This window comes from Macaca mulatta, chromosome 5 (assembly GCF_049350105.2).
Source record: "Macaca mulatta isolate MMU2019108-1 chromosome 5, T2T-MMU8v2.0, whole genome shotgun sequence".
NCBI lineage: Eukaryota > Metazoa > Chordata > Mammalia > Primates > Cercopithecidae > Macaca > Macaca mulatta.
In genome coordinates this window covers 150940044-150952567 of record NC_133410.1, presented here as the reverse complement: position 1 = coordinate 150952567, position 12524 = coordinate 150940044, and the positions used below count along the sequence as shown (strand labels likewise).

The window sequence follows — 12524 nt, the reverse complement described above, 5'->3', positions numbered from 1 at the left end:
TGAGGCGGGTGGATCACCTGAGGTCAGGAGTTTGAGACCAGCCTGGCTAACATGGTGAAACCCTGTCTCTACTGAAAAATACAAAAAAAAATTAGCAGGCATGGTTGCGGGCTCCTGTAATCCCAGCTACTCAGGAGGCTGAGGCAGGATAATTGCTTGAACCAGGAAGGGGGAGGTTGCAGTGAGCTGAGATCGCGCCATTGCACTCCTGCCTGGGCAACAAGAGTGAAACTCTGTCTCAAAAAAATAAATTAATTAAATAAAATAAATTAAAAAATGAACATGACCGAGTTTTAATAAAAATGTATTTACGAAAATAAAAAAATGTATGACCTGGGGTTAGCCTGCAAATCATAGTTTGCTCACCCTAATCTATAGTATCTAAATTAATTTTGTTTAAAATAGCTTTTTTTTTTCATTATGGGAATAGAAAAAATTATCTGAAACCCTCATTTTCATTTTTTTTTTAAAGTAAGTGTTCCCCAGGACATAGTTTAAGAAATATTGACCTAGTCCAACCCCATCATTTGCTATGAGGGACTTAGGGTCGTTCACATACCCTTTAGTAGGAGAACAGAGATTAAATTCCATGTTCTCTGACTCCCAGTCAAATGTTCTTTTAATTTATATGCTGCTGCTCCACCATTGCTGTCTAATGGCTTCTGCACTGAATTTAAGATTGTAGATTTTTAAATATTTGAATATTTCCAGCACCATGCTTTTATTTTCCATACATATATTTTTACACACTTGTAATTACAAATTTATTTTAAACTAATTGCAGAAGAAACTCTGATGTACTAACCTTTTGAAGTTTTTAATCCTTTTTAGCATTAAAAAGATTGAGAGAATTTTTTACTATCTTTTGAAGTACTTCTGTTGCTTTTTAAAAGAAAAAGTAAGAAGAAATAATATCCAATTTTTATTTCCTCAATGCATGTTAAATCACAGACATAGACTTTTAATGTCCCTTAAATTTTAGACTACATCAAATTATGAAATACAAACAGCAGTACAGGCAGCAAAGATAGACACACATACACACATACAAAGATCCACCTGCTTGGCCAACCAGGCATCAATCTATGTTACTATCTATGTTACTCGGTGGTCCTCATAAATTATAGTCATCAAATCTTTTAGGTAGCCTTATTCTGCTGTAGTATGTGTAGGCACAAACTTAGATGTCTTGCCTTTCAATTAGCCTTACATTTTCTTCATTATTTCCTCTTGACTGAGGCTCTCATCTTTTTTGAATGTCTAACTCTTGCATTCCAGATTCTACTACTCATCAAAGATTGGCTGGCCTCCCAGTATACCAGTCTAGTAAGTCTGCACTTAGTGGCATGAAATCAAAAGACATAAATTCAATTGAAAGCTCACTTAGGTGAGTCACTTGGTGTTTTCAATGCCTGCATTTCATTGTCAGCCAAATCAGAATAATTACTTTGTATATACCTTGTATTTCAAAGTACATTCTACCATTATCTCACCAGGGAAAAGAAGTTAGTATTAAAATTTCCACTGTCAATTTCTGTGACTAAAAAGTGTCACATGTACTTATAAATATTAGAGAGATGGTTAAGATGATAATTGTGGTACACTTTCAGCTTTTCAACACAGTCATATATCTGCTGTGTACAAACAACAGAAACAAACAACAATCTAGTTAAATTTGATCGTGAAGTTTTTTCAGTAGTTTGAACGAAACTTCATCTCTTCTCTATCCAATAGTCTCTCTCCTTCTCTGTCATTTCTGTAATCTTTGCAATCTATGTTGACTTATCTTATTTTTTTCATGAAATCACTGATTCTCTGATAATCTTTCAAACAAAGCATACTTTTTTCTTTCTGGAATGCCTCTATAGGTGAGCTCCTGAAATCATCATTAGGATAAGTTCTTTGGTCCCACACTGCAAAGTAAGATGGATACTGAAAATATTAAGACTCATCATCCTTTTTGGAAATAAATATATAAATTTAACTTCTTGTTAAGTCCTTGTTAAACTTCTTGTTAACAAGAAGTGAAATTCAGATATTTATCATAGTATGATGTTCAATCAGACCAACAATTAAAGGTTGACTACATTAGTTCTAACCTTCAATGAAACATCAGATTAAAGACAATTAACAAATTCTTATTTCACTTTTTAGATCCAGTTTTCCAACTGTGTAATTCACTCAGCTATTTGGCATAGTACTCTTCCAAACATTCACTCTTTATTTACCATTCTCCTCCTCGCTGACCCACAACTGCAAGGCCTTTTGTTTCCAGGCCACTTTTTCTTCCACCTTTATTTTGTCATTCTAATTCTGCATCACAGAATGTCAGATAGAGTGAAACTCTCCTTAGAAGCTAAGTAAGGGTGAGAAATTGAAGTCTCAAGGATAAAGTTATCTTTATCAAGTGGGTCAGAAAATAACAGTGCGAGCACATTAATAGATTAATATGTTTTGTTGCCATTGATAAACTGTAAATATATGAGTGTCCCAGATTACCAAATCAGAGACCACATCAAGTCAAAAAAGGGAGCCATATGAATGGAATAAATTGTAGATTTCATATTCTTATTACCTCTATCCTCATTTTGGAGCCTTCCAACACAGCTTTATTTTCATCATCTTCCTGTATTTTACCTCATTTATGCCTTTCCTAATATCTCAGAAATTATTCATTTAACTTATTCTATATAGTAAGAAATATTCAAGACCTAATTCTTCCTTGCCTGCAAGAGCCTGAAGAGGTAGACCACATACGGTGACTATTGGAAAAAGCCCCAATCTTCTCAACCATCTCCCCTTTTCTCTGACTTTCTTACAGTTTGTGATTTAATTCCTTCCACATTATAGGCAACAGGAGAGGCATGGAAAAGGTGAGCCCTTGGTTTTTGGAGAAGGGCTTGTCATGTGTTTGCCTCCCTGGGCTGCCATCTGACCTTGGTGTATTTCACTAGCAGTCTGGCTCTTGCACGGTCAGGAAGGTAGGGCACTGAAATCACCTCAAAAGTTGTATTCCTTCTCTGCCTAAATTTTAAGAAATCCATTCTTAGTCTGTTTTTCAGACGTCTGTGTGGAGAATGCACTTTCAGTGGGCCATTTATTGCTAGGGCTATTGTTGGGGTAAAATGCAGGGACTAGGGAGTTTGACTAGGTGAAACAAAGGAGGCCATTCAACTGCCTTAGGTGCCAGCACCTAGGCCACGTGAGTATGGGCAAAAGTAGTTGTTCACCCAGTTTAACTTGGCTCACAAGAAGACTGAACTGGGGATTTGTGTTAAGCCCTTCTCGTACTCCTGTTTTCTTTCCCATTCTGCTGTATCATCTGTGCTTGAACTATCTTAGACATCCTGAGGAGACTAGAGTTTAGAGTTGGAGAGCCATTTAACAAATCATCTTTAGATTTTTTGACATGACTTTAAAGTGTTTGGAAATTCTGGAATCAAATTATGAGTTCTGTCTTTAAAAAAATATAAGCAGGAAAAAATATGTTATCGTTATATTCTTCTCCCTGCACACCATATTCCATAGTCCCCAATGTACAATGTTGATTGAGGAAATTTCAAATAATATAATAATCAATAATCAATTGTAATAATCAATTTAATACATGTAATAATCAATTTAATACATTGTTTTGAATATAATTTAAAAATTACTTTTAAAGTTTGTTTTTTCCTTTTGCCGTGGGTGATGCAACCTTGAAATTTGTTTAAGACAAGACACTGAAAGTGTGTAGGTCAAAAATATTCAACTCAGACCAAGGTTGGGATCTTGACATTTGATTTTTTTTGTATTGCCATCTTCATAAATTGAAAATTAGAAATGCAATTTTAATAAAGCTGGTTTCGGTGGAGTTTTGTCTTTTCTTATTTTTCAAGATTTTACAGCATCTAGAACAACATAATTTTCAATTTTGAGATATCTCAATGGCTTTTACCTAATTGCATTTGTCTGCTTGCTGGTACAATTAACTATAATTATTTTAGAATTAATTGTAGAAGAGACTTGATATTACAGAATATAGTACTCACCAGAGTAGGCAGTGAAAGCAGTGTTCATCATGTTAATTTTTTCACACTTGGAAGTACAAGCTCTTTAAATTGTTTTTATTTTAGCTGTTCTGTTCTAGTTATTTATTGCCAGATAACAAGCTACCTCAAGTTTACTGTTATGAAATCAGAATGATTTTATTTATGCTCACAGATTCTGTGGGTTAGGTATCAGAAAGGGAAACTGGGGATGGTTTGTCTCTGCTCCACGATGTCCATGACCTTCAGATTGAAGGAAGAGTACCTGGGGGCTGAGAACTGGAGGCATCTGGAGGTTTCTGTACTCACATTCTGGCACCTGGGCTAACTTGATTCAAAGGCTGGGCTCAGCTGTGACTGTTGACTTAAGCACCTAAACAAGACCTTCCATGTGGCTTGGGCTTCTCCCAGCGTAGTGGCTGGGTTCTTATAGCGAGCATCTCAAAATGAGGAATACAGTCAGCAAAGTTCCAAGAGAATTAAGCAGGAGAGGCATAATCAATTCAGACCTGGCCTCAGAAGCCACAGAGCATTACTTCTGTCATAGTTCATTAGTCAAGACAGTCACAAGCCCACCCAGATTCAACCTGAGGAGACATACATTCCACGTCTCAACAAAAAGTGTTGAAGAATGTAGGACCATGTTTTAAAACCATCACTGCAGGTGTGATAGATTTGCTGCCCTCCAGAAATACTCTGACTTGTCCTTTCCTCATTTTAAATCAACAGTACACATTTGTACTATGGCTGGTCGGTGTTTAAGATACGTATGTAACAATTTACTTACCTTAGAATGCTTTTGATTGCAAGTGACAAAAACTCTTAATTCAAACTAGCTTAAGCAATAAAGAAAACTTGCTGATAAACCTCACTGAAAAGTCTAGCAGTAAGGTAGGTTTCAAGAGAAGGTTGGTTCAGTGACTCAGCAGTATAAAACGTATCTCAGGACAGGCACGGTGGCTCACACCTGTAATCCCAGCACTTTGGGAGGCCAAGGCAGGAGAATCACCTGAGGTCAGGAGTTTGAGACCAGCCCCGCCAACATGGTGAAACCTTGTCTCTGCAAAAATACAAAAATTAGCCAGACATGATGGTGGGTGCCTGTAAGCCCAGCTACTCGGGAGTCTGAGCCGGGAGAACCCCTTGAACCAGGGAGGCAGAGGTTGCAGTGAGTCGAGATCCCAGCACTGCATTCCAGCCTGGGTGATAAAGTAAGACTCTGCCTCAAAATAACAAAAACAAACAAACAAACAAACAAAAATCTCCTTTGTATTTTATCATTAGGCTGATCTTATCTTTTATCATGTTAATTTTATCCTACATCTGGTCTCCTCAAGGCTAAAAGATGGCTGTCATGAGCTAACCCCACACTCAACCAAAGGGTTAAGAAGAGGCTCCTTTCCTCTTCCGGGGCTTCGCTCAACTGGAATAGCGCAGGCCACTTGCATATCCTTAAAACAGTTGCTGAGATGAGAGTTTAGTGCCATCTGGTTTAGATCATGTCCATTCCTGAACTAGTCTTGATTTCAAGGGGTATGGATCACACCAGTGGACGTCAGAGTGAGAGTGTGGTGCCTCCCATGGAAATTTTGTATCTGCCACTTCGTGTGGGAAATGAGTAGATTAGGAACTGGGAAGGCAACCATAATTTCTGATTCATCTTGGAACAGTTTCTGGCTACACAGTTATTTGGCCATAAGAGAATGAAGCTATTTGACATCATTAGCATCACAGTTCAGTGAGCTAAAAGGCCATGGTTCCATTCCTGTTTCCTTATTAATACCCTGCCTGTGATTCAGGTCAATGTCATATTCAGAGCTCTTCTTATTGAAGAAACCTATTTGACCTAACAAGGAGGAAATAGGTCCTAACACCTGACTCTCAACTTGATTGTTGTGTTCCACTGGGGAGGTGGGAGAACAGTCGCAGGGTTTGTGAATGTTTGTGACTGGGGTATGTAACTGCATGTGTGTGAGGAGATTTTTTCTTACTTTGGATACATTCTGACTTTTACCTGAGAAAGTAGCTTCCTTTCTGAGGCTATGAACTCTTTTTTAAGTGCTACTAATATCTTCTTCTGTTTTTCAGAGGTGACACAGAATTTAATAATGTAGCCTTTTCTGCCAAGGCTTTTATTCATTGTTTTCCGCTACTAGTCAATGACGCATGACCGGATTCTTGTCCTTATTTCGCAGTTGAGGAAATAAGGACAGAGGGTTAAGCAATTTGCCCAAGACTACACGTCAAAGCAGCAGGAGAGTTGGCATTAGAAATCATTTTCCTGGAATCTTGGCTCAGTGCTGTTTTTGAAAAGCAATTATAAAAGTTTCAAACAAACAAAAAAGAACAAATCATAAATAGCACACATTTGGGAACCCATTGCTCAGCTTTGGAATTTTCATAAGAAACAGGTATTTACAGATAGGGTGAAAGCTCCCTTTGTACCCCTCCGGCTTACCACCCTTAACCCTCCCCTCCTATGAGAACACCAATACCCTGAATTTGATGTTTTACATCCTCATACACATTTTACTCTATATTTATATATCCATTAAAATATGGTACAGTTTTGCACATTTAACTGTATGACTACTGTTACTTTGGATGCATCTTTCTATAATTCATTCTTTTTTGCTCAATATCGTTTTTGTAATATATCCATGTTGACACATATGGCATTTGTGTATCCTTTTTACTTATATTACTTTGCATTAATATATTGGTTTATTCTTACTCTTTATGAACATTTTAAAGCTTTTTTGCTATTTAAAATTATAAACAGTAATGCAATAAACATTCTTGTAACTTTTATCTCTGAATACTTTCTTAAACTCCATTCCAAAAAAAAAAGAATACTATTATGGACATATGCATAGAGACTCAGCTGTGCTGTCTAAATTTGCAGGAATGAGTAGCAAAAGCAAGACTTTTTGGCTATATTTACATTTGAGGAGACACAGTCTAAGCCTAAAACCAATTCACGTTCTGTGTACACCACAATTTTCAGTTGATACATCAGGATCTATCATGACATCTTGAAATCTCACCTATTAACAAACTGGCTATTATTAATTGTACTGCTTTCCTGAACCAGACTTGAATTTCTGTGGTCTGCAATTTTTATTGGGTTGGAAAAAAAATAAAATGGCAGCAACCAAAGTATTAGGTTGACAGAGGTGTGCTCTGAATAAAGCAAGTTTTGTCACTATAGAAATAGAAATAGTGGCCTAAAAATGTAAAAATAAAAAACAAAAAACAAACGAAAAAAAAAATCAAAATTACTTTCTTGTAAGAAGCACACCATGGGAGAGGGAGCGAAATTTCCATGAGACATCATGCCTGTCGATTCTAACACACTCTCTTTATGAGGTGGGAATGGGGAAACGATGGCCAAGTGCTTGATTTACATTTAGGATCCCTATAGTCTGTTTAAAATGGCTTATTAAAACATTTCCATGTCTACAATGAAACAAAATTATTTTGATAAATCATGCTCTGTTCTGGAGTCTCAGCATTCTGAAGAATTTGGCCTATTGTGTTAATACCAGAGCTGGTTTTAGTGGTACCAATGGTAAAAACATCAGCAGAGATTTTGGAGAAATTACGGGTACAACAGTTAAGAGACAAAGTTTTAGCCTTGACTCCTCCTCTCACTATGAACTTTGTGAAAAAGTCACTTCAGCCCCAGTCACTTTGGACATAGGGTTGCCCTAAATCAGGGCTTTCCAAATGGTTTATGTTAATCCTATGACATGTTCAATAAATGTGGTGTGTTGGAACTACAATTTTTCAAAAATTATGAAATAGAAAATTTCAGGTGCAAGGCATGCACTAAAAGTAAATATTATTTCATAAAATTTTTGTTACAGAGGGGTGTGTGTGTGTGTATGACTGCTGTGAGATATTATGTAAATTAAGCTTTTTTTTGTAAATTGAGGTATTTTTTATAATTAAGGATTATGTATACCTAAGGCATACAATTTGATGATGTGTTACACGTATCCATTATTAAATAATTACCATAGTCAAACTAATTACTATTTCATCACCTCAGATAGTTATCACTTGTGTGTGTGTGTGTGTGTGTGTGTGTGTGTGTGTGTGTGTGTGTGGTGAGAACATTTACAATCCACTCTGTTAGCAAATTTCAAATACATTATAAAGTATTGCTGATTAAAATTGCATTGTTATGCATCAGCTCTCCAGAACATGTGTGATGTCTTCATCTTGAGTTAAAGGAAACTTCTCATTCTGTATTGCTTTCAAAATGATTTGAGAGCCATTTGTACAAGCCTGACTTCAGAAAGAAACTCAGGGGCTTTCCAGAAGGGGTTAAGCCCTTGTTTAAAACTTACCAGTTGCCCGCATTTTCTAGGATGAAGCCCAGATTCCCCAGCATAGCAGAACATGATTCTCCTTCATAAATCTTGCCCCAGGACTATCCACTCTAAGGACATTGTGAACCGCACACTCTCTGTTTCTGCAGTACTGGCTCATGCCTTGTGCCTTTGCTATTTGCCCCTCAGCCTCAAATGCTCTTGGTAGACACAAAGCATTATCTTTGCTAGATGCCCTCCCATACCCACCAATTCTTATAGAATTGTCCAGTGCTTCCCTTGCTTCACAAATCTTTACTGAGTGATGTCACAGTCTGCAGTATACTTTCCTATATTTAATAATAGTTTAAATATCCATCCCACCCTACTAGACTGTGGACATTTTGAATTCAGGTCTTTATATCATAAGAATTTAGGTTCTTCAGGATATAAGGTAGAACTGTTCTACCATGAATCTAAAAAAAAAAAGAATTTAATTTCTTTCCTTTTCTCATGCACATTCTCTGTTTCCCATTGCTCTTGAAATCATCTTATTATTTAAAAACAATATATGTTCATTTCAAATGATATGAAAAGGCAGTTGAAACATTACACTAAGTTGCACACCTAAAGATGGCCACTGTTAATATCTAAACTAATGTTTCACTCTGCCTGTATACATATGCCAAGAGAAGCCAACATACACACAGGCATTCATGTGCACGTGCACACACACACACACATACACACACATTGTTACACAAATACATTCTTTCATTAATCTGACCAATTCTTCTTTTCAGCAATATCAAGGACACTTTCTATGTCACTGATATACCTGCACATAATTTTAATGGCTGCTTATAATTCTAATTTATGGCTTCCCCTGGGTTTGTTTTGGTTGCCATTTATCAACATTAAAAGCAGGGATGGTGGACTTGACTTCTTATTTCTTGCATGCCATGATTATAAATTAAAAGACAGCATTATTGTCCTTACCTTCTTTGATTAGCCACCAAATCCTGGTCTGATTTTATGACTCCCTTCAAGGCATTCCATATTTGGCCTCCTTCCCTTTCTCTTCAGGCTATCTTTGGGCTGTGTCCTGTTAAAATTCCTGTATATCAGAGAAGCTTCTACCTCGCAATGCAATGTCTTCAGTCAAACTTTCTCATTTTTATGAGAATCATCTGTAGTTAAATAGTAAAGATTTGACTTTTGACAACTTTCCCTTTTAGAAACAAATTCAGTGGAATCATGCATATATTTTATATGATGATTTTGAATCTCACTTCCCTCAACCTATCTGGATTGTACCCAACCTTCCTCTATTCTGTAATCATAAAATCCAAGATGAGATATGATTCTTTTCAATGGAAATTCCTACCTTACCAACCACTTCCGCTCTTAATCACTAGTATAGTTCACTGGGATACTTCCTCTCTTCCCTGGAGCTAAAGTCACAAACTAGAACTATTCAGAAATGTTGTTTTGCTAAACTGCAACATCTGGTACAAATTTGAAAAAGTACAAAGCCTCATTACTACTAAAATTCATTTGTGTCAGTTTTTGTGAACTTGAAAGGACTATGTCATCTATTTCTTCAGTGCAACTTGGTAATGTAGGTGTAGTCCATTGTATTTTCTCCTGTTTTTAGTCTTAGTTAAAGCTCTCAGGAGTTTCTCTCTCAGTTTATGGATTCAACAGTAGAGTGTGTTTTCATACTATACAGTACTTACCCAGCCATTCATTTAGACAGTCTTCTTGTTTCTGTCACTGTAATCTTGAACCCCATCTCACCAAGTCTTGGGGACGTTTGTGTCATAATGTACATTGTCTCTGTTTTTAGTATAAAGTGTATGCCATTTATTACCCATGCTTTAGTTGTTAGTATGTAGAAATCTGAGCCACCAGTGTCATTTCCTGCTTTCTACTCAGTTATCTCATACTGTGAACTATACCTCATGTTTTTCCTCTTTCCGTCATATCTGTGCTTCTTTCTGGCAGTGGTTCTCAAGCAGGATATATTTTTCTGTCAGGAAACATTGGCAGTGTCTGAAGGCCGTTTTTACTGTTACCTTGGGAAAGCTACTACTGACGCGTGAATGGTAGAGGCCAGGGATGCTGCGAAAAATCCTGTAATGCACAGTATGGTCTTCCTCCCAGCAAAATATTACCTGATTCAAGAAGTTAATAGTGCCGAGTTCAAGGAAACTTGCTGTATAGCAACTGACTTCATGTATTTTATTTGAACTTTCAGATTTCTCCCACCCCTGAGATGTTCAATTTAATATATTCTCTTGACTCAGACTAGCTACTCAATGGCAAAAAAAGAAGGAAAGTTATATCTCATGACATCTCTGTCTTATGCTTTCATTAAAGTGAGACAGAAGTTGTCATCTTTGTCCAAAGTGCTGGTAAAATAGTACTGTAGGACCACTTGATATTACCATAGTTATACAGAATAGAGAATAGAGAATTAAGCGTATTTATAAGTAAAGAATAAAACCAGATAAATTAATAAGTATGGTTATCCTCAGATACTCTCTGCTTCAGATGATATTTGTTGTTATAAAATTGTGTTTGAGGCTGGGTGCAGTGGCTCACGCCGGTAATCCTAGCACTTCAGGTGGCCAAGACAGCCAGTTTGTTTGAGCTCAGGAGTTTGAGACCAGCCTAGGTGACATGGCCAAACTCTGTCTCTACAAAAAATACAAAAAGTAGCTGGGTATGGTTATATGCTCCTGTAATCCCAGCTACTTTGGGCGCTGAGGTGGGAGAATCATTTGAGCCTGGAAGATTGAGGCTTGGCTGCAGTGAGCAGAGATTTGGTCCCACTGGCACTCCAGCCTGGGTAGGCAGAGCAAGACCCTATCTAAAAGAAAAGTTGTGGTTGCAAATAAACGTATTGAAAAAACCTCCATAGGCAGCTTAATGTGAACACTGTCTCATTTTATTTTTCTCCTTTGTTTTTTTCCTCCTTCAGATATTTCACATTTTCAGGAACAAAATGATTTAAAAGCATTACTAGAAAATCTCCATCAAAATATCCAATCCAAAAAAAGAAAGAATGTAGAAATTATGTGGCTGGCTGCAACGGTAAGCACTCTCATGTCAAATCTTATTTCCTGCCACGTCATAACCAGCAAATATTATCAGTTCTCTATTGTGCAGAGTCCAACCTCTGCACTTGGGGTTACCAGCTGTCATCTTCTATTATTCCGTGGATTAGGCATTTTTACTCTTGTTGGTAGTTCTATCCATAGACTAGAACATAAGATGAAAGAAGATGCACTCAAGAAAGAATCTTGCTCACTTGCTCTTCTTACCAACCTTGGATGTGTTCTCCACTCTGAGGGAGCGTCTGTGAATTTCTTGATATTGCATGTTGCAATGTCAATTGCCCATATCACCCAGGATTTTGAACTGCTGCTTTAGAGACATATGGTTTCAACAGAATGTGGTTATCAGATCTCTGATTCACAGCTTCAATAAGGCTCCTGGACATATTGTTCAGTTAACAAGCTTATAAATGTGTTTGTTAATTTAGATATTGGCATAGAATTCATTACTGATGGATTGCTCTAGGGGTAATGAGCTATATTTTGTGTAGCTCTTTCTCATTTAATGGTGCCTTTGGGGTAAAAGATCTGCCTGTATTCTCACCACAGGTTTCTACAAGAATTAGAAAAAAATGCCTGTATGTTTAAGGCTCTTATCTGGTAACCATTGAGGCATAGCTCACATGAAATTTATGAATTGTGTTAAACATTCAGACCCCAACATCCTTTCATTAGGAATGCATTCTTCCATCAGGAAAGGTACATGTTAAAGATCTTTATGATAAATGCCATGTTTGCAGTTCTGCAGTGTTATTCCTATAATTTGGAGCTCAGGTTAACCACGCTTCTAGCATACTCTATTCATTCTCTAGTCATAGCATTTAAAACAGAAAGTTTTCCCCTACTGCCAGTGCTTCAATTATAATTCAGTATTATTACTTTCTTCTGGGAAAAAGGAATGGATAATTTACCATGAGCCCATATGAAATAATTTACCAAAAGCAAGGCAGAGGAAAACTTCCTTAGTTTCCCTTCCTGCTTTCTTGGAGCCCCAGGGAAGAACAATATGAAATGTTGCTTTCAGGCAGCTCATTTACACTGGTTCCATTTAGCACCAT

General features: G+C 37.0%; 1 protein-coding gene across 8 annotated transcripts in view; it reads left to right on the top strand.

Moving 5' to 3' along the window:
• INPP4B (inositol polyphosphate-4-phosphatase type II B) overlaps positions 1-12524 on the top strand; it is an 813118-nt gene that overhangs the window by 741978 nt on the left and 58616 nt on the right. For all 8 annotated transcript variants that reach the window (XM_001091644.5, XM_015139258.3, XM_028848782.2 and 5 more), the window contains one exon: positions 11331-11443. In XM_001091644.5, the coding sequence (XP_001091644.5) occupies positions 11331-11443 (113 nt within the window). The remainder of the gene's footprint in view (positions 1-11330; positions 11444-12524) is intronic.